Raw genomic sequence first — 22,781 nt, 5'->3', positions numbered from 1 at the left:
CATAAAATCATTCATTCTAGGAGTTGCCACTGGTACAGAGGATATAACAACAAATCTGGTCATCTATAAAATGGGGACAATTCCTGTCTCACAGAACTGTTTAAGAATTAAACGAATTAGGGCTTCCCTGGTGGCAGAGTGGTTAACAATCTGTCTGCCAATGCAGGGGACATGGGTTCGAGCCCTGGTCCAGGAAGATCCCACATGCCTCGAAGCAACTAAGCACATGTGCCACAACTACTGAGCCTGCGCTCTAGAGCCCGTGAGCCACAACTACTGAGCCCATGTGCCACAACTACTGAGCCTGCGCCCTAGAGCAACGAGAAGCCACCGCAGTGAGAAGCCCGTGCACCACAACGAAGAGTAGCCCCCGCTCCCCACAACGAGAAAGCCCACGCGCAGCAACGAAGACCCAACGCAGCCAAAAATAAATAAATTTTTAAAAAAAGAATCAAACGAATTAATAGATAAAGCCCTTGGAACACGGGGACCTAAGCACTACATAAGCATTAGCTATTATTATATTTACGGTATTGCTATCCCAATGAGGTAAGAAAGGGTGGGAGAGAAGGAAATGATTCTGAGAAAAGTATTATACAAGAGCTAAAATGGAGGTGAGCAAACAATGCCGAGGCCCACAGTCCAGGCCGTAGGGTTAAGTCTTGTGGTCAGCGACTCATGGCCAGAACTACCTGTTGGACAGGAGTCAGCGGTCCAGAGTTGGGCCCTGGTGTTCAGGAGGCAGCGCCCAGTCCTTGGGTCATTCACTTCCCTCTCTCGCGATAAAATTAGGGCCTGGAGGCCCAGGGTGGGAGAAGGGCCCGGACCGCCTTCTCCACCCTCCACATTTCCTCAGTTTGCGGAGCGCGGGACGGGCGGCCGACATAGCTTTGGCCTAACGGGGGTAAGTAGTGACTGGACTGCCGCTGGCTGTGCGAACTACGCTTCCCACCATGCAATGGGTCAAGAGGGGCTTCCGGTCTCCCCCGGCGCCTCGCAGGTTCAGCTGGGAGTTTTCATTGACCTCCGAGCCACTCTGGCTCAGAGGAGCTCAGGTCCCCTCTAGGCCCCTCCCCTTTCTGAGGAGGGGTGACCTCGCGGAGTCCCGCGAGCTGCTTCCTTCTTCCCCTCTCATTGGTCCAGCCTAGCTGCCATTCCTGTGCGAGGAGGAGAACTGGTTACTGATTGGTGGATTCCGTTTGGCGCCAACTAGGAAAGGGAGGGCGGGGCATTGGCAGGCCCTAGTGAGCAGCTATTACCGCGAAAGGCCACCTCGGCAGCGACAGCCCGGGAGGGAGGTGAAGGTCGGCCTGGTTTTCAGCACTCCCGGGCTGGGCAAGAGAGTGAAAGAAGAGTGAAGAGAGTGTGAGACCGGGCCGTGGCCTCGCGGTCTAGCCGCTCTCCCTCCTAGACCTGCCCCGCTTGTTTGGATTTAATCTTCAGGTTGCCGGCGCCCGCCCGCCGGCCTCGCGGAGTGAGGGGAAGCGCTCGCGCCTGTGGCTGGCGCCTGCCGAGTCCGGACACCCGCCCGTCCTCTTCGCTTGCCCGCGGCAGCCGCGTCCCTGAACCGCGGGGTCGTGTTTGTGTTTGACCCGCGGGCGCCGGCAGTGGGGCGCGCGGCCGAGGCCAGTGCCGGCGGGGCGGGGCGGGGCGGGCGCGGCAGAGGCGGAGGAAGAGGGAGCAGAATCCCTGGGAGGCAGGGCGCCGCCATGGAACTGGGCCCGGAGCCCCCGCACCGCCGCCGCCTGCTCTTCGCCTGCAGCCCCCCTCCCGCACCGCAGCCCGTCGTGAAGGCGCTGTTCAGCACGCCAGCCGCCGGGGGCCTGTCGCCTGTCACCAGCCTGACGGTCACCATGGACCAGCTGCAGGGACTGGGCAGGTGAGGAGGGACCGAAGAGCGGTGCCTCAGGCCGCTGGCCTCCCAGACGGCTTTCGGGTAGATCGGGCCGGGAAACAGGCCGGGAGAAGAGCGAGACCTGCCTGTCCGCCGCTTGGGGGCGGCCCCACCGGCGGGGGCCCGCCATGTGCATCCGCCCCCCCCCCCCAGGCCGAATGTTGGGCGGGAGAGGCCGTTCGGACCCTCTAGGGCCGCTCTCAGCCCCGAGCCGGGCCCGGTAGGGGGTGGGTCTGCCCCGACTCCCCACCTTCGCCACCCCTTTCGGATTGCCCTGTGCTCTTCTGTCCCTATTCCAGGAAGCTCTTTGAAATCTCCCTCCACGCGGGAAGAGCAGGCCCTCCTAGGCGCTCACTTCCACCCTTTGCTGAGCCACCTCGTAGGAGCTTAGTATCCTGTGAGCTTTGTTTCCTTTTCAGCAAAGGGACGTGGCATTTTCTTTCCTGGCGTTTGCGAAATCGTCGCAATCCCTCGCCCCGTGCACCTTCCTGATGTCCACCCCGATGCTTTCCTAAGACCAGGTCTTTTTATTCAACTTTCCATGCCACAAATTTCCCTGCTGTTTTCCTTATTGCAAAAAATGCATCCCACCGTTTTTCTGGTGAAACTGCTTTCTCTTCAATCTTGGACGTCACATTTTCTAAATAAGCACATGTCTTTTCCAATCTCTGAAAAGCAGGAACTTGTCCTATTCACCCCTGCTCCTAGCTCAGTACCTAGAACACATGCTCTCATTTCAGGAAATACTCCAATAGTCTTCTTTGTCGTCCTGTCCTATAGTGTGACCCAGACCATGCTAACCCACTCTTTTCTCATCTCCTTTTATGCTCAAGTGCTAACTGGGTGTTCTGGGTGGCCAAGTGTTCTGTGGTGTGGTCTGAAAGTAATGATGGTTGATGGCAGCATGGCAACTTGCCATGTCATGGCCTGTCTCCTGTATGTAACCTTTTAATTATGTCCTAGAGCTATAGAGAGTGTTACTTTTCTTGGTTTCAGTGAGTATGAACAGCCCCTGGAGGTGAGGAATAGCTGTCTGCAGAGAATGGGCTCCTCGGAATCAACTGATTCAGGTATTCTTTTAGTCTTAAACATTTTTATCATGTGTCTGCCGTGTGGGAAGCAATACTTGGAATTTGCTGAAATGTGCGCTTTCACCTAGAAACTTAGTTTGGTGAGTTGAGATAGTAAACAGAAAAGTCCGGCATTGAGTTACAAACACCCTTAACAACAGTACAAAGGAGCCCCTGTGGCAGTTTATGAAGAGAAGAAACGTGTCAAGTGGCCACAGGGAGGTGGTTTGTGCTTGGTGTTGAGGATGAGTAATAGTGTGAAATTAACCATACCACTCTACGTGGCATTCAGGAAATCTTATTGGTTAAAATGCTGAGTAAATTATTGGATATATAATGAAATTATTTCAGTGAGCCTGCTATGGAGAAACTGTGCCAGTGCATTTTATTGTAATCCATAAGTTCATGTTACTGCAAGGTATATTTGCACAGATGCTTTAGGTTAGGGAACTGCAAGAGCAAAAGTCTTAAAATGTAGGCTTCTTAAGAACCAGGGATAGGATTGTGGCAGTTTGGCAAGGGAGAATGTCAGGAGCAGTAACACCTAACTTCCTGTACGATTATTTAGACATCATGGAGGAAAGGTGTGTGCTAGGCAGGCCCTGGTGGCTCTGGGCCATGCTGAGCAGTGTCTCCTCTATTCTGCTGCCGTTGGTGAGTTGAGCACCTCACTTTATGTTATTTTGTTGAAGGCAATAAATACTTGCCTTGCTTGTCAGAGAACATAATTGTATTTTCCAACCCGCTGAGTTGTGCATATGATCTGACAGGATATAAGATATTTGAAACCAAAACTATTCCAGAAAACAGGTACCTATTCTTTCCGTGGTTGGAACTCACAGAAAGTTAGCCTGGGTAACCTCTATCTGAATAACGAAGCAATCATGAGGTTTGGTTTAGGAACTTTTTTTTATTTTGATTGAAGTATAGTTGATTTACAATGTTGTGTTAGTTTCTGGTGTACAGCAAAGTGATTTAGTTATACATATATATAGTTCTTTTTCATTATAGGTTATTACAAGATATTGAATATATATCGTTCCCTGTGCTATACAGTAGGACCTTGGTGTTTATCTATTTTATATGTAGTAGTTTGTATCTGCTAATCCCAAACTCCTAATTTATCCCCTCCACCTCCTCCTTTCCCCCTTTGGTAACATAAATTTGTTTTCTACATCTGTGAGTCTGTTTCTGTTTTGTAAATAAGTCACGAGGTTTGGTTTAATTCACTCTCCTCAAATCCTGTTTTCCATGATGCTATTTGCAAGTAGGAAAGGATGAGTAGATATACTATGAAAATATTTAGACTTTTACAAAAGTTTTGGCAATCATGGAGACTCAACTTCAATTCTGTCAAAAGTCCAAGCCATGAGCCTTTGTTGATGGCCTTAAAGAAACAGTACTAGTAGTTTTATTTATTTATTTCAATGACAAAGTGGTGCATCATGTATTAAATCCTGAGAGGTGTTTTGTTTGTTTGTTTGAATTTCCCACAGGCTTCTGTCTGGATTCTCCTGGGCCCTTGGATAGTAAAGAAAAGTACGTATTCACTGCTTTTAAATATTTGTGTTTAGAAAAACTTTATTTATTTATTTTTTTGTGGTACGCGGGCCTCTCACTGTTGTGGCCTCTCCCGTTGCGGAGCACAGGCTCTGGACGCTCAGGCCCAGCGGCCATGGCTCACGGGCCCAACCACTCCGTGGCATGTGGGATCCTCCCGGACCGGGGCCCGAACCCGTGTCCCCTGCATCGGCAGGCAGCCTCTCAACCACTGTGCCACCAGAGAAGCCCTAGAACGTGTATATTTTAAGAGAAGACCTGGGCTTGCTTTTTTCACTAGAAGCCCAGCGGTGGAGATGCTTATGAGAACAAGACAGCTTCAGAAATCTATTTTTCCATCTTGCCTAAAATGGGAATGTTTGACTCTCCCCTCACCCCACCAAACTATAGGTTTGCATCTGCTAATATGTATACCTCTTTACTTGCTTTATTCTCATTATTTACTTTCTGATTTCGTTACAGCCTTGAAAATCCCATGAGGAGAATAAATTCTCTGCCTGTAAGTTAGTTCCCTTGTTTATTTTGAGCCAATACCTATTATCTGCCCCTTAGCTACCAGTATAACCTTGATAGTAGACCTTAATTTATACAGACTGCTTTTCCTTACTTTGTCTCATAAACATTCAAAACACTCTACCTAAAGCAACTTCAATAATGGCTACCTCTTGAGGGCTTTTTCTTCCATCTCTAACTATTAGAGTTTTATCCAACCAGGAAGGAGGTTCTTTTTATGTAAGTGATGTTATTTTGGGGTTGATTTGGTACCTAAGTCCTTGCTGAGAGGGCTGTAGACGTTGTGAAGTTAGGTGTAAATCCATGTAGTGGGAACTTCTATCTTGTGTTCTCTCAAGGTGGAGCCCTAGGCACATTTACTGGTTACCCACTGCAGTGTATGAGGGGCTAGGTCTCCCCAACCCACCACCACCATATGTTTTTTTCTTTTAGAACTGAGTTTCCATTGAATTTTCATTTATGTACCCTAATTCCTCTTTTCACTTTAATAGCAGAAGCTCTTGGGGTGTAGCCCAGCTCTGAAGAGGAGCCATTCTGATTCTCTTGACCATGATGTCTTTCAGCTAATTGACCAGGATGAGAACAAGGAAAACGTGAGTGTGGCGTTAATCTACTCACCTGGGGGCGCAGGTCAAACCCACAAGTGTTCATGGCTTATGGAGAAGTAGCTGGGCTGGCTGCTTCCTGGGAGACTAAACCTTCACCAAAGTCATGATGGTCTTTGGAGTCAGAAAAACTTAGATTTGAATCCTACTGCTTGCTGGCTGTGACCTTGGCTTTTTTTTAGCCTTCTTTGTTTCTTTGTGAAATAGGAGTAACAGTCCCTTTTAGGATTATTGTGGGAATTAAATAAGGATAATGTAGATAAAGCATTTCAAATGGTTCCTGGCAGGTAGGAGTTGCTCAGAAGGTAGCTCTGAGTAGGAATTATATCCATGAACACTTTATCTGGAAGGGTCTGGCCAGGCCTTCCTTGCCTCTTTGTGCTGACCCTGGGATGAGTTAGAAGTTTAGGGAAATGCTTCTTGACAGTATTTGAAAGAACAGAGCCAACAAGTCCCAGGGGATCTCAGAGTAACTGAAATGGTAGCTTAGAAGGTGAGTTGGGGTGGTGCAGCCAAAAGTCCAAGAACGTCCTGGCCTGGCTTTTCTCACACCTGGCGGGGCCCCTTGCACAGAGTAGGCACCAAAAGAGTTCAGTGAATCAGCTCAGCTTTCCCAGTCTTCTTTCTCACTGTATTTCCATATCTATTTATTTCCATATCATACTTCTTATAATCTTCCAGACTTAATACTTCCAGAACCTACTGCTTCCATGAACTCTCCCAGTGATTCCTTTGGCAACTTGCAAGATGTCCTGAGGGAGATACAGAAATGAGTTCCTGCCTTGAGTGCTTAGAACACTACGTCTCCCTCTGTGTAGTACATTTAACCAAACAGTCTAATGCTATTGTACTCATGCCTGGTCTCTCTCCCCACAACCCCAGGTTGGCTTCTCCCAGGGTTGCCTGCTTAGAGCTTCATTCTGGAGGGGAAACAGCATAGGTTAAAGAGCTCTTGCTCTGGAGTTGTCCAGTCGGGTTATGAAGCCAGATCTTCGGCACATCACTTAACCTATGGGCCTAGTTTCCTCATCTCTAAAGTGGGGATGATCGGATGGATAAATGAGCTAATGCACTGAAAGCACTGTATGGGCATGTAAATACTCTGTGATGTTAGCTGTGCTTAACAAGTTCTTCAGTGGATATTTTAGGGTAGGGGAATTATTAGTGCTATTAAACTTTAAGTAAATGAAATCATACAGTATGTATTCTATCACTTCTGGCTTTCACTCAACATTATGTGAGATTCATCCAAGTGGTTGAATAAACCAGAACGGTTTTTGGTTTTTTTTTCCCGTTTTAATGAGAAATAATTGACATTTATCACTGTAAAGTTAAGGCATACAGTATGATGGCTTGATTTACATGTATTGTGAAATGATTACCACAGTAGGTTCAACTAACATCCATCTTCTCATATAGATACAATAAAAGGAAAAGAAAGGAAAAGGGGAAACTTTTCTCCTTGTGATGAGGACTCCTAGGATTTACTCTCTTATCATCCAGAAGTGTTAGCTATAGTCATTATGTTGTCGTTAGTTTTTTTCCCCATTGCTTTTAGTATGGAAAGCAGTAACTTTAAGTGTTTTCCACTTAATTATCTCCTATTGGTAGGAAGAAGATGGAAAATATAAAGCCCTCTTTTAAGTTTAGACTGAAAAGTTTTTATTCCTATTCAATTATATTGAAATGAAATTGCTTTCGATTTTAGAAAGTTTTTTTTATTTGCGATACGCGGGCCTCTCACTGTTGTGGCTTCTCCCGTTGCGGAGCAACAGGCTCCGGACGCGCAGGCTCAGCGGCCATGGCTCACGGGCGCAGCCGCTCCGCGGCATGTGGGATCTTCCCGGCCCGGGGCATGAACCTGTGTCCCCCGCATCGGCAGGCAGACTCTCAACCACTGTGCCACCAGGGAAGCCCTAGAAAGTTTTTTTTTTAATTGAAGTATAGTTGATAGACAGTTGTTGATTTAGTTTTTAGCTTATAGTGTTTTGTGTACCTGGCAGATACTCATGTGTTTATTAGGAAATAAAGTGTTTGTGGTAAGAGAAAAAAGTGCTGTATTAGAAGTTAGCTTTTGACAGAATCTTTGAAATTCTTAATTACACAGATCCAGTATTGGAATTAGATCAGAAATGGGTTTGGAGGCAGGTGATCAATACCCACTCCCTTGCTTGTTTCCTGAAGCTATAGCTGAGACCCTAGAGCTGGTTTTCATAGACAGTGGATGATGTCTCAATTTATACCGTCTTGCAGGAAGCCTTTGAGTTTAAGAAGCCAGTAAGACCTGCATCTCGAGGTTGCCTGCATGCTCATGGACTGCAGGAGGGTAAAGATCTCTTCACACAGAGGCAGAACTCTGCCCCAGCTCGGATGGTACGTGCTCTGGCTTTCATAGTCCTGGGAGTTTCTGATGGGAAGAGATGAAAGCACCCTCTTTAACCTAGAGTTGAAGCAGTAGCTCTTGCTGTCTTTACCTTGACTTTGTTTTTTGAAACTAGACTCACATTTTTCGTGTTTCTGCTGTGTCTGGAGAGCAGACAGGCAGAAGCAGAAGTGAGAGGTGATATGTTTGAAATATTGGACTTGAGCAAGGAATATTTGACCTTGTCAATTATGGGAATTCTGCAGGCGTCCTGGGTCATTCTTCTGAATGTATGTATGGTGGGATTGTATGTCTTACTTCAAACTTGTCTTTTACGATGCGTCCTGAATGCTGAGAGGTACTTCCCAGAATGATTTTGTTTGAAGAGAGCACTTGTCTTCTTCCAAACTTGGTTTATTAAGAACTATTATGTATACCAGTGAACCCATTGCCTATCAGGCTACTTGACAGTATTTGGGGCCACTTGTCCCACAGTTATTTACTTGCCAGAGACTGTCATTACTTCCTAATTTCCTACTGATGATCTGACAGATAGCTATGGACTAGAGAGGCCCAGCTTGAGCAAAATGACCACATTTGGTTTCCAGGTTTTCCTGGGAACTTGCATCTGAAAATACAGCTTTCCAGTCTGGCTTAAGGTCTGAGGTTCAGGTTCAGCTAGTATCACTACTCTGTCTAGCATTTGCACAAAGCAATTTATGTTCTCCTGTCTTTAATCTTCATAAGCCTGTGAAGTAGCTGGAATTACCCCACTTTACAGATTGGGAAAGTATGGTCAGGGAGGTTGGGTGATTTGCCAAAGGACACAGATAAATGAAGACCAGAATTAAACAGTCTGCTGATTCCCAAGTACACAGTAACCCTCTGAGAGCTGGGTATCCAAAACTAAATATCTCTAGTGTACACCTGAAGAACACAGCACCAGGGTTTCCTGTAATCACTTGGCCATCCCTAATTGTAGGTGCTGAGGGTACAAACTGAAAGAAAGCCAGTGCTAAGCGCAATGGTTTGGCTTTTGATCATGTCAGAGGGTATTTCTTTCTTCTTTCTTTTAAAAATATTTATTTATTCATTTGGCTGCATTGGGTCTTAGTTGAGGCGTGTAGTATCTTTGTTGTGGCATGTGGGATCTTTTGTTGCGGTACATGGGGCTTCTCTCTAGTTGTGGCATGCGGGCTTAGTATTTGCAGCGCACAGACTCTCTAGTTGTGGCACGTGGGCTCTCTAGTTGTGGTAAACGGGCTCCAGAGTGTGCGAGCTCAGTAGTTGTAGCACGCGAGCTCTCTAGTTATGGCACGCGGGCTCTAGAGCGTACGGGGTTAGTTGCCCTGTGGCATGTGGGATCTTAGTTCCCGGACCAGGGATTGGGCCTGAGTCCCCTGCATTAGAAGGCGGATTCTTAACCACTGGACCACCAGGGAAGTCCCAGAGGGTAGTTCTTTTGTATCCTTGCTTTTAGTCTTTAAGCACCATCTATATTTCCTCATAATGGCTCCTTGGTGCAGGAATCATGGAGGAAGAATTAGGTCCTGTCCAGAGATTGTCATTTTCTATAGCATATCTGCACCTGGGAACGCCAGAAGCTGGGTTACAGAAATTGGTATTATACCATAGGGTGAGCCTTCAGTGGGTGCTGCCCCATGATAGAGTTACCTGCTCCTAGGCTCTGCTGGCTGAAAAACTGGCAGTGTGCCCAGGGTGTGCTCAGGTACACTTGTGGAGGATGAGAGGCAACCCAGAACTTGTTTTATATTGTGAAGCAAAGCTAGTGCCTGAACCAGAGTAGGCCAGCTGCAGAGAGGACCCCTAGGTGAGGTATCTACTCAGAAAACCAGAGGGCTGCTTGAGGATTAATGCATTCATACCCCAAAGAGAATATGGGAGAGAAAAAAATGCTATGGGAGAGAAAAAAATCTATCTCTGAACTTTTTTCCTGGCTTTGGGAAGTGCCTGGAAAAGAAATAATTCATTATCATCAATGTTTTTATTAGCAGTGTTTATCTCTAGATGGTAGATTTTTGAGTGGTTTTTATAAATTTTCTATACTAAATATATATTCATTTTATAATGGGGGTTTTACCTGAAAAACAAGATAGTGTTGCTTAATGAGATATACTCTATATTTTGACTCCAGGAATGGTCTCTCTTAGGGAGAGTATAGTGGGGAGAAAAGCTTGGGCTTTGTGGTCAAACAGGTGAGCTGTGTGACCTTGGTAACCTCTCTTAAGCATTGGTTTCCTGATTCGTTAAATAAAAAGAACAGGATTAACTACCCTTAGTGTATTGTGAGGCTTAAATGGGATTATACATAAAAGGTTATATCCTAGTGTCTGGCACAAGTAATTCCTCAGTTAAAAGTGAGCAACTGTCATTTAAATTCCAGTTCCAAGTCTAGGATGGACTTTCTTTGTTGCGGCATGCGGGATCTTTCGTTGCAGCTCGCAGGCTTCTCTCTAGTTGCAGCACATGGGCTCCAGAGCACGTGGGCTCTGTAGTTGGCGACACGTGGGCTCTCTAGTTGTGGCGTTCTGGCTTAGTTGCCCCATGGCATGTGGGATCTTAGTTCCCCAACCAGGGATCGAACCTGTGTCCCCTGCATTGGAAGGTGGATTCTTAACCACTGGACCACCAGAGAAGTCCCTAGGATGGACTTTCTAGAACTTTCTTGACTTTATATCCCTCTGTCAGAACTGGAGTTACAGAAGCATTCTCTAGTCCATTCTGTGGTTTCCATAGAGACTTGGTATCTTCTCACCCTTCCTCATTTTAGCAGATTATCACTTTGTCACAACCCCCATGCTGATCCCTGTTCACCAATTATGATCCTCAGAAAAAACAAACCTTGCCCTTCACAAGAGGCTAGCCCCAGATCTCACTGTAAGGTGAATTGCTCCTGGGGAGTGTTCTTTGTGAAGGCTACTTGGCCTGACTCTACTCAGAACTGTGTGTGGACATCAATTCATTTATAATCTTAGGTTTCATTTTCCTTTGATTAGAGCTGCTAAAACTTCTTACAAAAAATATAATATGTTTTCCTCATAAAAACTAGTGACCCATCCAAGGAAGTCAAAGCTAATTATTTATTAACAAGCCATGAATTCTGTCTTGTAGCTTTCCTCAAATGAAAGAGATGGCAGTGAACCAGGGCATTTCACTCCTTTTTTTATGCCCCACTCCCCTGTGACTGCCACTTTGTCTGATGAGGATGATGGCTTCATGGATCTTCTCGATGGAGAGAATCTGAAGGTACTATGTGTGTGTGTTTTCCCATCCATTTTACTGACTACCCTGGAGAGAAGTCATCTGAAAAGGAACAGTGATCCCCCAACTGGCGGATATTTTTATTCATTTGTTGGGAATTTATTGAGACTCTGCTTCTAGCCTGATTAAATCCTATGGAGGAGTTCAAAAGAAGACACTGATGTGATTCTTCTTACCCTGAAGGAGCTGACAATCCATTTTTCTGGCAAGAGATATGAATCAGGAACAGTGGAAGAATAGCTGCCACGTGGCGTAAAGCTGAGGAGAACAGGGTGCCTCCTCACGGTCCCTCAGGGGCATACCTTTAGCTATGCTCAGATAACGGGACTGTTAAGTGTTACTCTTTTCTGACCTTAAAATGTTGGGGACGGGGAAGGGGGTGAACATTAGAATGCTTCCTATCCAGGTCTTTCTGGTATTCTGCAGGAAGAATTCTAAAGCATTTAAATTAATGTTGTCTCTGCTGGACCTTTGTGACGCCATTTTTCTTTGTTTAGAATGATGAAGAGACCCCGTCCTGCATGGCAAGCCTCTGGACAGCTCCCCTTGTCATGAGAAGAACTACAAACCTGGTAAGTCCCAGTGTGTCTAGAGGGAGCCACAGGAATCAAAATTGTTTCTTTTGAGATTCTGTGGTTGGGTCTATGGGCCTTTCCCTTGACTGGTCGCTAGTGTTTCCTGGTGTTAATGCACACTGTTTTTTCAAGTTTGTTTGGAGTTGTTTTTGTTTTTGTTTTTGTCCTCATTGGAGTGTGAGGAAGTCTGGGTAATATAAAATGCATGCAGTTCTTGTTTTTATAATTTCTAGTTCATCTCAACTGTTCTTGGTCAGTTAATGTCTTTTCTATACAACTCTGACCTCTCTATTAACTTCTTTAAGATCACTGGATAGTGCTGGAAAATACCTGCTAAACTGAATTTAAGAGACTCAGTTATTCTCAAACTCTGTCAGATTTGGTATCAGCTTAGATTTTAACTGACAGCTTCGTGGGTGAGCAGTTTGTATCTGACAAGGAATTTGATCTCAGGCAGCAGGAATAGAAAGACTTCTGCTACAGGTACCATCTGTACCCACCCAGCTGATGGCTCTGTAGCAGATAGCGCTATCCTTCCTTAGGAGTGTTGACTGGAGAACCCTGGCCCAGAACAGAAAAAGGAGATGTTAGCCCTGCCCTGTTCTGATGGGGAAGGAGAGGACACACTGGACTACCGTATTGTTTTACTTTCCACAGCTGAGAGAATGTGGAGAGACTGGAGCACATTCAGAGAACACCCAGTAGAAGGAGGAGACTCAGACTGTGATAGATATTATGGACTGGTTGAATAAGTTGGGACAGAAAGGCTTCATTTGAAGAGGAATTAATTAGTCTTTTTTTTTTTGGCCTCGCTGCACGGCTCGCAAGATCTTAGTTCCCCAACCAGGGATTGAAAGCGCCGAATCCTAACCACTAGACTGCCAGGGAATTCCCTGAAAAAACCTTCTCAATCTGAAGCCTTTAGTCTGAAGACTGTTTACTTTTTTGTTGTTGTTTGTTTATTACTTTTTTATATCATTCTCATTTATTTACATTCCTTAGCATCAGCACACTTGGCAAACAACAGTAACTCACAAAATCTCTCTCTCTCTCTCTGTCTCTGTCTCTCTCTCTCTCTATCTACATATATATATATATATATATTTTTTAAATACCCACCTATCTATATAGACTGTAGGCTTCTGTTTCCATCAGGGACACTTTCAAACAGTCAGACGCAAGGCTGTGCCTGTACAGGAACATATCCTCATTTATGCAAACACCTAGGGAAAGTGAGATAGTATCACAATACAAATACAGTTACACACCCTTAGGTATACATATAAATTGATAAGTATATGTGTGTGTATATATATATATTTTTTGTGTGTGTGTGTGGTACGCGGGCCTCTCACTGTTGTGGCCTTTTCCGTCACGGAGCACAGGCTCTGGACGTGCAGGCTCAGCGGCCATGGCTCACAGGCCCAGCTGCTCTGCGTCATGTGGGATCTTCCCGGACTGGGGCACGAACCCGTGTCCCCTGCATCGGCAGGCGGACTCTCAACCACTGTGCCACCAGGGAAGCCCTGATAAGTATATTTTTAAGTATCAGTGTCCCTGAACTATAAATATGGAACAAATGAACTACAGTCTTGAAGCCACTTACACATTATAGTAGATTAATGTGCAAAGCTCTGAGGGAATAGGCTACCCCAGGACAAATGTTACGATGAAATTTACTAGGTCCTTTTGAAAGACAAAATTATATACAGTGTGAGAATGCTTAGGAAATGGCTATCAGTTTTATAAGTTGGATTTAAAAATCATGAATAGTATGTGTGGGCCCTTCACAGTGGGGGGTTTCCTTTCACAAACATAGTAGACTCACAATTGCCAGGGGCTGAGTTGGCACTGAGGTTTCTGCCCTTGAGGAGCTTACAGTTCCTCTGAGATCCTATTGAAAGCAGTAAGCCCTCTTCCCAAAAATGCTTCCAGCTCTCTTAGGTAAAAAACAACAACAAGACAAAACTGACCTTGCTTTTCTGAACAACATACTGTTAAAATAAACTTCAGAAAAATAAGGGGAAAATCCTTGGTCTCTAGGAGAGCCAGTGTGGGAGTGACACACTTGCTGGGTGACTATCAGGAACATTTCAAAGAAGAGGCAACACTGAAATTTTAGTATCAGCTTGAAAGGGAGTGGTTTACAGGGTATGAAAGGGCATTCAGCACAGAAGGAAAAGCCCTGCCAAGGAACACTGAGTTGTGAACGGGCTGAGATGAGTTTAGAGAGCTGAAGTCAGACTGTCTTTACCCCTAGTCAGGTGGGCTGCCCTCAGACTCTGAGAAATTAGTCTTTAAAAGATCAAGTACTATAGCACATCTTCGTGTATTTCCTTTGGCTTTGTAAGTCTTGAGTTAAAATGCTCTGGTACAGGGATTCCCTGGTGGCGCAGTGGTTGAGAGTCCACCTGCCGATGCAGGGGACACGGGTTCATGCCCTGGTCTGGGAAGATCCCACATGCCGCGGAGCGGCTGGGCCCATGAGCCATGGCCGCTGAGCCTGCGTGTCCGGAGCCTGTGCTCCGCAACGGGAGATGCCAAAACAGTGAGAGGCCTGCGTACCACAAAAAAAAAAAAAAAAAAAAGCTTTGGTACAATCCAGAAAGAAAACAAACAAGTAGAGAGAAGGACTTTTGAACACAGTTTTGAAGGCACCCCTGCCCCCTGCAAACTTAGACTCAACTCTATTTTACCACCTTAACTGGCTCTGATTTATAGTATAATCCAGCTACCGCACACCCTTCTGGATTAAGGTGGGCTGTTAAAGCCTGTTCAAGCTGTTCCAGCAAAGTGCAAGTAATAAACTAGAAGGGAAGAGGAAGCCAAAAATGTGTCCCTGGCTGGAAGGTAACAGTTATTTGACGCTTAGGACCCTGTGCAGACGTAGGCTTTTGAGGGCATGGATAGTCTTCCTCATTTCCATATAATGTCAGCTTTAGAACATGTTCATTGAACACCAGGGACTTGGTGTCTACAATGTGCCAGGGACTAGATAAATGGACAGTGTCTGTTTCCTAATTTAGGATGGATCAATCTTAAACCATCCCAGGAAGTCCTTGATCTATTCTCTTTACCATTCAAGTGAGTGTATGTTAATGAAATACATTAAATGGGTCTCTTTCCCCCCCCACCCCCCCCACCAAGGGCAATCGTTGCAAGCTGTTTGACTCCCCTTCCACGTGTAGCTCCACCATCCCGTCAACGTTGAAAAGACCAGACCGATCGCAAGAGGAGTCCCCACGTGGAAATAGGAAGCGGAGGAAGAGCGTGGCTGGGGCCAGTCCCGAAGAGGCAGCTAGTCCAAAGAAGCCCCAGGAGGTTAGTTATGCAGGTTCTTTTTTGCTCAAGGACTGTGATATTGTATCTTTCAGTTCTAAAATGTCCATTTGATTCTTTTTCTTTGCTGAGACTTGCTGTTCTTGTTTCTCATTTGTTTCAATCATGTTCATAATTGCCTGTTGAAGCATTTTTATAATGGCTACTTTAAAATCCTTGTCAGGCAATTCCAACGTCTGTTTCTGGTGTGGCTTTCTGTTGATTATTGTTTCCTATTCAAGCTGAGACTTTCCTGGTTCTTGGTATGACAAGTGATTTTTCAGTTATATCTATATTCTTTGGATATTATGAGGCTATGTAACTCTTCTGTTTTAGCAGTCAGTCCTCTGGTACTGCAGGAAGGTGGGGATGGAAGTTCAGGTTCCCTTGATATGCCACCTAGGGTGGGGCAAGCCTCATGTTTGCTGGGCAGGATTGGGAGTTCAGGCTCCCTTCTAGGCCTCTGCAGACACCATCCCAGTGGAGTAGAGATTGGGACACTTAAGTACAGCTGGGCAGGGGTGGAAGTCTAAGCTCCCTACTTGTTGGGCCATGGAGTAGGGCCATAAATTTTTTTCCTTGATGTTAGTTTTAATTTTTCTTGTGTCCTGTTCTATGTAGATATATAAATTTCCCACTACTTTAGGTTTGTCTCACAACTTTGATTGTAGTGTTTTTCATTGTCAATTAGTTCTAGGTATTTTAGTTCTTTTATTTCCTTGTGATGAGAACTCTTAGGATTTATTCTCAACAACTTTCATATATACCATACAGCAGGCTTAACTGTAGTCATCATGTTGTACATTACATCCCTGGTACTTATTTATATTATAACTGGAAGTTTGTACGTTTTGACCACCTTCATCCAATCCCCCTCCCCCACTGCCTGCCTCTGGTAACCACAAATCTGATCTCTTTTTCTATGAGTTTGGTTTTTGTTTTGGTGGTTGTGGTGATGGTTTGTATTGTGTTTTTTAAGTTTTTTCATTCCCCATATAAGTGATGTCATATAGTTATTTGTCTTTCTCTGTCTGACTTATTTCAGTTTCACTTGGCATAATGCCCTCAAGGTCCATCCATGTTGTCGCAAATGGCAGGATTGCCTTCTTTTTGTATGGCTGAGTAATAATCCATTGTGTGTGTGTGTGTGTGTGTGTGTGTGTGTGTGTGTGTATCACAACTTTGTTATCCATTCATCCGTCAATGAACACTTAGGTTATTTCCATTTCTTGAATATTATAAAGGATGCTGCTCTAAACATGGGGGTGCAGATATCTCTTTGACATAGTGTTTTCGTTTCCTTCTAATATATTCCCAGATGTGGAATTGTTGGCTCCTAGTTAGTTCTGTTTTTGATTTTTTTTTTTTTCTTTTTTGTCTGCTTGCTGCACTGCACGGCAGGTGGGCTGTTAGTTCCTTGACCAGGGATCAAACCCATGCCCCCTGCATTGGAAGCGCAGATTCTTAACCACTAGACCTCCAGGGAAGTCCCTATTTTCAATTTTTTTGAGGAACGTCCATACTGTTTCCCATAGTGGCCATCCCACTTTACATTCCCACCAATATTGTACAAAGGTTCCCTTTTCTTCACATCCTTGCCAACACTTGTTTCTTGTTTTTGTTGTTGTTGTTGTTGTTTGTTTTTGGCATCACCATGGGGACTGCGGGATCTTAGTTCCCGACAAGGGATTGAACCCGGACCCCCAAAGTGAAAGTGTGGAGTCCTAACCACTGGACCGCCAGGGAGTTCCCTCTTTTTTTTTTCATTTTTATTTATTTACTTATGGCTCCGTTGGGTCTTTGTTGATGCGCGCAGGCTTTCTCTAGTTGCGTCGAGTGGGGGCTACTCTTCATTGTGGTGCTCGGGCTTCTCATTGCGGTAACTTCTCTTGTTGCAGAGCACAGGCTCTAGGCCCACAGGCTTCAGTAGTTGTGGCTTTCAGGCTCTAGAGCGCAGGCTTAGTAGTTGTGGCACATGGGCTTAGTTGCTCTGCGGCATGTGTGTTCTTCCCGGACCAGGGTTCGAACCCATGTACCCTGCACTGGCAGGCGGATTCTTAACCACTGCACCACCAGGGAAGTCCCCATCTTTTCTTTTCAATGATAGCCATTCTTATAGTCATGAAGTGATATCTCATTGTACAACAGTTTGATTTTCATTTCCCTAAACGATTAGTGATATTGATAATCTTTTCATGTACCTGTTGACCATTTGTGTATCTTTAGGGAAATGTCTATTCAGGTCCTTTGCCTACTTTTTAAAACCAGATTATTTTAAAGATGCAGACGTAGAGAATGGACTTGAGGACACGGGGAGGGGAAGGATAAGCTGGGATGTAGTGAGAGAGAAGCATTGACATATATACACTACCAAATGTAAAATAGATAGCTAGTGGGAAGCAGCTGTATAGCCCAGGGAGATCAGCTCGGTGCTTTGTGATCGCCTGGAGGGTTGGGATAGGGAGGGTAGGAGGGAGATGCAAGAGGGAGGGGATATGGGGATATATGTATACCTATAGCTGATTCACTTCGTTGTACAGCAGAAACTAACACAACATTATAAAGCAATTACACTCCAATAAAGATGTTAAAAAAAAGATTGTTTTTTCGCTATTAAGTTGTATGGATTCCTTATATATTTTGGATATTAACCCCTTATCAGATAATATATTTTGCAAATATTTTTTCCAATTCTATAGGTTGTCTTTGCATTTTGTTGATTTCTTTTAATGGGCAGAAGCTTTTTAGTGTGATGTAGTCTCAATTATTTTTTATTTTGTTGCTTGTGCCTTAGGGGTCAAATCTAAAAAAGTCATTGCCAAGACTCATGTCAAGGAGCTTTTTTCCTGTGTTTTCTTCTAGGAGTTTTATGGTTTCCTGTCTCACATTTAAGTCTTTAAGCCATTTCAAGTTATTTTTTGTGAGTAGTGTAAGATAGGGGTCTAATTTCATTCTTTCACATGTTTATATTCCGTTTTTCCAGCATGATTTATTATAGAGAAGACTGATCTTCTCTTCATTGAGCATTCTTGGCTCCCTTGTCAAATACTAGTTGATGGTATTTATACAATTTATTTTGTAAACATGCACTTTAACTTTTCTTGTGGACTTGCTGGGTCCTAGGCTAGGCATGTGTTTAGCTTTAGCAGACACTGCCATACAGCTTTCCAAAGTGGTTGTCCAGTCAGCCCTCCGTATCTGGGGGCTCCGCATCCATGGATTTAACCAACTTTGCAATGCATTCTTTTTTTTTTTTTTTTTTTTGTGGTATGCAGGCCTCTCACCGTTGCGGCCTCTCCCGTTGCGGAGCACAGGCCCCGGACGCGCAGGCCCAGCGGCCGTGGCTCACGGTCCTAGCCGCTCCGCGGCATGTGGGATCTTCCCGGACCGGGGCACGAACCCGTGTCCCCTGCATCGGCAGGCGGACTCTCAACCACTGCGCCACCAGGGAAGCCCCTGCAATGCATTCTTACTGAGCACTAGCTGTACTACGTGTCATTTTATATGAGCATCCTTGGGTGTCCTGAAACCAATCTCACAGATACCGAGGGTTGGCTGTACTCAGAACAGTGTGTGAGAGTTCCAGTTCTTCCACATCCTTACCAGTAGTATCTGGTGTTGTTCATCTCTTTAACTTTAGCCATTCTGGTGAGTGTGTAGTATCTGATTTTAACTTGCATTTCCCTGATAGTTATTTTTCTTGGTCTTAGATTTTCTTCTCTATTACTCAGCCAAGTTTCTAGCCCATATTTCTATTGGGTTGTCTCTTATTTGTGGGAATGCTTTATATATTCAGAGATGAATCTTTTATTGAGATGGATGCATATCTGCCCACTCTGGCTTGCCTGTTCTTACCTAATCTTGTTGTTTTGATGAACAGAATTTCTTGATTTTTTTTTAAACATGTTTTAATTTATCAGTCTTTTTATGTTTCGTGTTTTTTGTGTACTGCTTAAGAAATCCTGCGACTTCCCTGGTGGTCCAGTGGCTAGGACTCCACGTTCCCAATGCGGGGGGCCCAGGTTCGATCCTTGGTCAGGCAGCTAGATCCCACATGCCGCAGCCAAGAGTTTGCATGCCACAACTAAGACCTGGTGCAGCCAAATAAATAATATAAAATACACTAAGTGTATAAAAGAAATCCTTACTTACCCACGATTAGCCCTTTTGATGTGTCCTTTGAAATATGAGTGCTTCCTTGCTACTAATGACAAAGTGTTCCAGGTTTATCTTGTACATTTCTTGTCCCAGCCTGGAGTCAATCAAAAAGCTCTGGTTTCTTTTAGTGGAAAATACAGTTGACCCTTGAACAACATGGGTTTGAACTGTAAGGTCCCCTTATACGCAGATTTTTTTCAATAAATACATACTGTGGTACTGCATGATCTGTGGTTGGTTGAATTCGGGGATGTGAGATGGTGGCCCTAAACCCCGTGTTGTTCAGGGGTCAGCTGTATTATTTAGAGAGCACACTGACCTAAGGGCTACTTACTGCAACCCTGGAGCTTCTCAGTGGGTAGAACTAAGAAATACTTTTTTTAGACTTAGCCCTAATTTTAATCCTTCTTTTTTTTTTTTTTTTTTAAAAAAAAAAGGAAGTTTCAGAGCAGTTCAGTTAGAATTGAATTCAGTTCAAATAACAGTATACCTAGTCAGTAACCCATATTCTTTTTTTCACTCTAGATTCAGTCAAATAAGAAAGGTATCTTTTTGCTAAATATGGATGTTAACATTTCAGTCTCTTCTTCCTGACACATTCCAGGTGAATGTTTTCATAAGTTCTGTTCAGAAGCCTGGCCTCATTCTCCACCTTTGATTTGTTACAGATTCTACATCAGTCTTTATGCCTGGTATCTTCCCCAAAAGGGACCATTGAGAATATTTTGGATAATGACCCAAGGGACCTTATAGGAGACTTCTCCAAGGTAATTGCACGCAGAACTGCTCTGTGATGCAGGACTGGCAGGGGGTACCTAAAATGCCCCCCTCAGCCTTCCTCCCTCCCTGAAGTGGTTCCTGGGGTTCCCCCCACCCCACCCGACCCCGCCAAGGGGACGCAGTTTGAAGTTTGTTTTAAGATAAGGAAACACATTCATGATCAGGTGTATCTCAGTCTCTGTGGGACTATAGACCTTACTGATGCTGGTCAGAGGTTTCAAGTAGGGAGCCACCCACCAGCCGCCTTGACACCAACCCAAAGACCAGGCTCTCTGGGAACTGTGTTTGTGATTATAAAAGCAGTACTGCAGAAAAGTGTAAAGAAGCAGAAATAAACCTCTAGCCTCACTGTATATAAGTCTGTATATCAAAAGGTCCTCTTAGAATGTCCAGGATTGAGACTAAATTTCTCCATTGTCCAGAGGAGCATGGCCCTAGAGGGAAAAGGCCCTCAGGGAGGTCCAGAGGATGGTCTGCTGATGGCCTCATACAGGTTGGCTGCCTTTGAGCTGTGGTGAAATGTGACACATTCCTGTGTCAGTAGTAGCTTGTTTAGCCACATATGACTTGAAGGTCCCCAGACCAGTCTTTTATGTATTAATGTAGCTAACATTTATGGAAACACTTATCATGTGTAAGGCAAAGATTCCAAAATGAGACACAGTTCCTTCCCTCAAAACACTTAACATACGGTCAGTAAGACATCATGCCACATAGACATGTACCACATGTATCACATAGTAGATTGAAGTAAACATCAGTGCAGTGAAAGCAGCAGACTAAGAAATAAAAGGGTTGGGCTTCCCTGGTGGCGCAGTGGTTGAGAGTCCGCCTGCCGATGCAGGGGACACGGGTTCGTGCCCCGGTCCGGGAAGATCCCACATGCCGCGGAGCGGCTGGGCCCGTGAGCCATGGCCGCTGAGCCTGCACGTCCGGAGTCTGTGCTCCGCAATGGGAGAGGCCACAACAGGGAGAGGCCTGCGTACCACAAAAATAACTAACTAACTAACTAACTAACTAAATAAATAAATAAATAAGAAATAAAAGGGTTGTCTCAGTCTCAGCTAGGCGATTGGGGAAGGTTTGGATCTGGGCTAGATATTTCAACCAGGTGGGAGAAATAAGTGGATTAAAAATAGAAGACAACAGGGAGGGGGAAGGGTAAACTGGGACGAAGTGAGACAGTGGCATAGACTTATATATACTACCAAATGTAAAATAGATAGCTGGTGGGAAGCAGCTGCATAGCACAGGGAGATCAGCTTGGTGCTTTGTGACCACCTAGAGGGGTGGGATAGGGAGGGTGGGAGGGAGACGCAAGAGGGAGGGGATATGGGGATATATGTATACGTATAGCTGATTCACTTTGTTATACAGCAGAAATTAACACACCATTGTAAGGCAATTATACTCCAATAAAGATGTTAAAAAATAAATAAAATTTTTAAAAAATAGAAGACAGTTCTAGTCTGAAGGGAAGAGCAAGCCAAGACCTGGGTGTGGTGTATCCTTGCTGGTAGAAGCTTGCACCTGAATTGAAGCTGTGGTTGGTTGTGTTTGTCATAATGACCCCACACATGGCCACGGGATTGGGTGAGCACTTGACTCGGCCAGTCCGCCCTAGTGAGTAATTACTGATGTGCCCGTCCTTCTCCCTCAAGGCTGGGCCCAGCCTCACTCATTCCACCTCCAATGTCTAGCACCATGCTGGACATAGCAGGTGCTCAGTAAACAGTGAAGTCATTCCTCTCTGTGTCCTTTATGTGCTGCACACAGTCTGGCTGCTGAGGTGAGGGTTCCTAACAAAAGCGGGAGAAAAAGGAAATCACCTGAGGTTTCTGTATTCAAGTCTGGCTTACTTGCTGGCTAACCTTGGACAAGGTACCTAGCTTTGACATATGGGAATGGGGATAATGTGCCTTATAAGTCTGTGTGAAAATTCAATGTCAGGATATTAATGAAGTGGCTAGACAAGTAACCAACATATTCTATTAGATTAATGTTTGTTTTTTTTTTTTTTCAAGCTGACTCTTACCAGGAAGGCAAGCAATATAAAAATGTTGCATTTTTAAGCTTTTGGATTTGCTAAGTATTTCTCTCTCTCTCTCTCTCTTTCTCTCTCTTTTTTTGTAAGTGTTACCTCTTTCATACAGTTGCTGGAAAGCATCAGGATTTAAAATACATCTCTCCAGAAATTGTAAGTCATCCTTTTGGAACCTGCCACACATGGAATCTACGTGTTCCTGGCAGCCAGAGTTGATTCTCCTTGGCTCTCTCTCCACAGATAGCGTCTGTTTTGAGTGGCAAGTTTGCCAACCTCATTAAAGAGTTTGTTATCATTGACTGCCGATACCCATATGAATATGAGGGAGGCCACATCAAGGTATGGATTCCTGAGGCTTGTGGGCGAGCCCTGCTGTTGTGGGAGGCATAGCAGGAGCCCTGGACAGCATCTGTGATTTTTTTTTTTAAAGGCGGAGGTGACACCTGGCTGCTCATTATAATGCTCACATGCTGGTTATAAGAATTGTAAAAAGAAGCAGTGGGTGTGAAAGGCATTTGACTCCTGGTGCACTGAAAGAATGTTCCCTGGTCTGCACTAATCTCTACCACACTGTACGGCAACTGCTTCCTGTTCTGTCCCTCACACCATCACCATCACCA

The 22,781-nt window shown here is 44.8% G+C and overlaps 1 protein-coding gene across 8 annotated transcripts in view; it reads left to right on the top strand.

The window, feature by feature from the left end:
• The first annotated feature begins 1,227 nt into the window (after window positions 1-1,227).
• Window positions 1,228-22,781, top strand: part of CDC25A (cell division cycle 25A) — a 33,959-nt gene continuing 12,405 nt past the window's right edge. For 2 of the 8 annotated variants that reach the window (XR_010947011.1, XM_067754232.1), the window contains exons 1-12: window positions 1,228-1,879; window positions 2,891-2,964; window positions 4,461-4,503; window positions 4,987-5,023; window positions 5,529-5,630; window positions 7,896-8,015; window positions 11,137-11,271; window positions 11,784-11,858; window positions 15,009-15,182; window positions 20,006-20,104; window positions 22,252-22,314; window positions 22,402-22,500. Coding sequence is in view for 7 of the 8 variants with exons in the window: in XM_067754232.1 (XP_067610333.1) it covers window positions 1,710-1,879; window positions 2,891-2,964; window positions 4,461-4,503; window positions 4,987-5,023; window positions 5,529-5,630; window positions 7,896-8,015; window positions 11,137-11,271; window positions 11,784-11,858; window positions 15,009-15,182; window positions 20,006-20,104; window positions 22,252-22,314; window positions 22,402-22,500 (1,191 nt within the window). In the remaining variant the exon portion in view is untranslated. Of the gene's footprint in view, window positions 1,880-2,393; window positions 2,416-2,890; window positions 2,965-4,460; window positions 4,504-4,986; window positions 5,024-5,528; window positions 5,631-7,895; window positions 8,016-11,136; window positions 11,272-11,783; window positions 11,859-15,008; window positions 15,183-20,005; window positions 20,105-22,251; window positions 22,315-22,401; window positions 22,501-22,781 lie in introns of those variants that run through there. The other 6 variants (XM_067754228.1, XM_067754227.1, XM_067754233.1 and 3 more) reach the window with 6 other exon arrangements.

Source organism: Pseudorca crassidens, chromosome 10 (assembly GCF_039906515.1).
Source record: "Pseudorca crassidens isolate mPseCra1 chromosome 10, mPseCra1.hap1, whole genome shotgun sequence".
Lineage (NCBI taxonomy): Eukaryota > Metazoa > Chordata > Mammalia > Artiodactyla > Delphinidae > Pseudorca > Pseudorca crassidens.
This window is presented reverse-complemented; position numbering and strand designations above follow the sequence as displayed.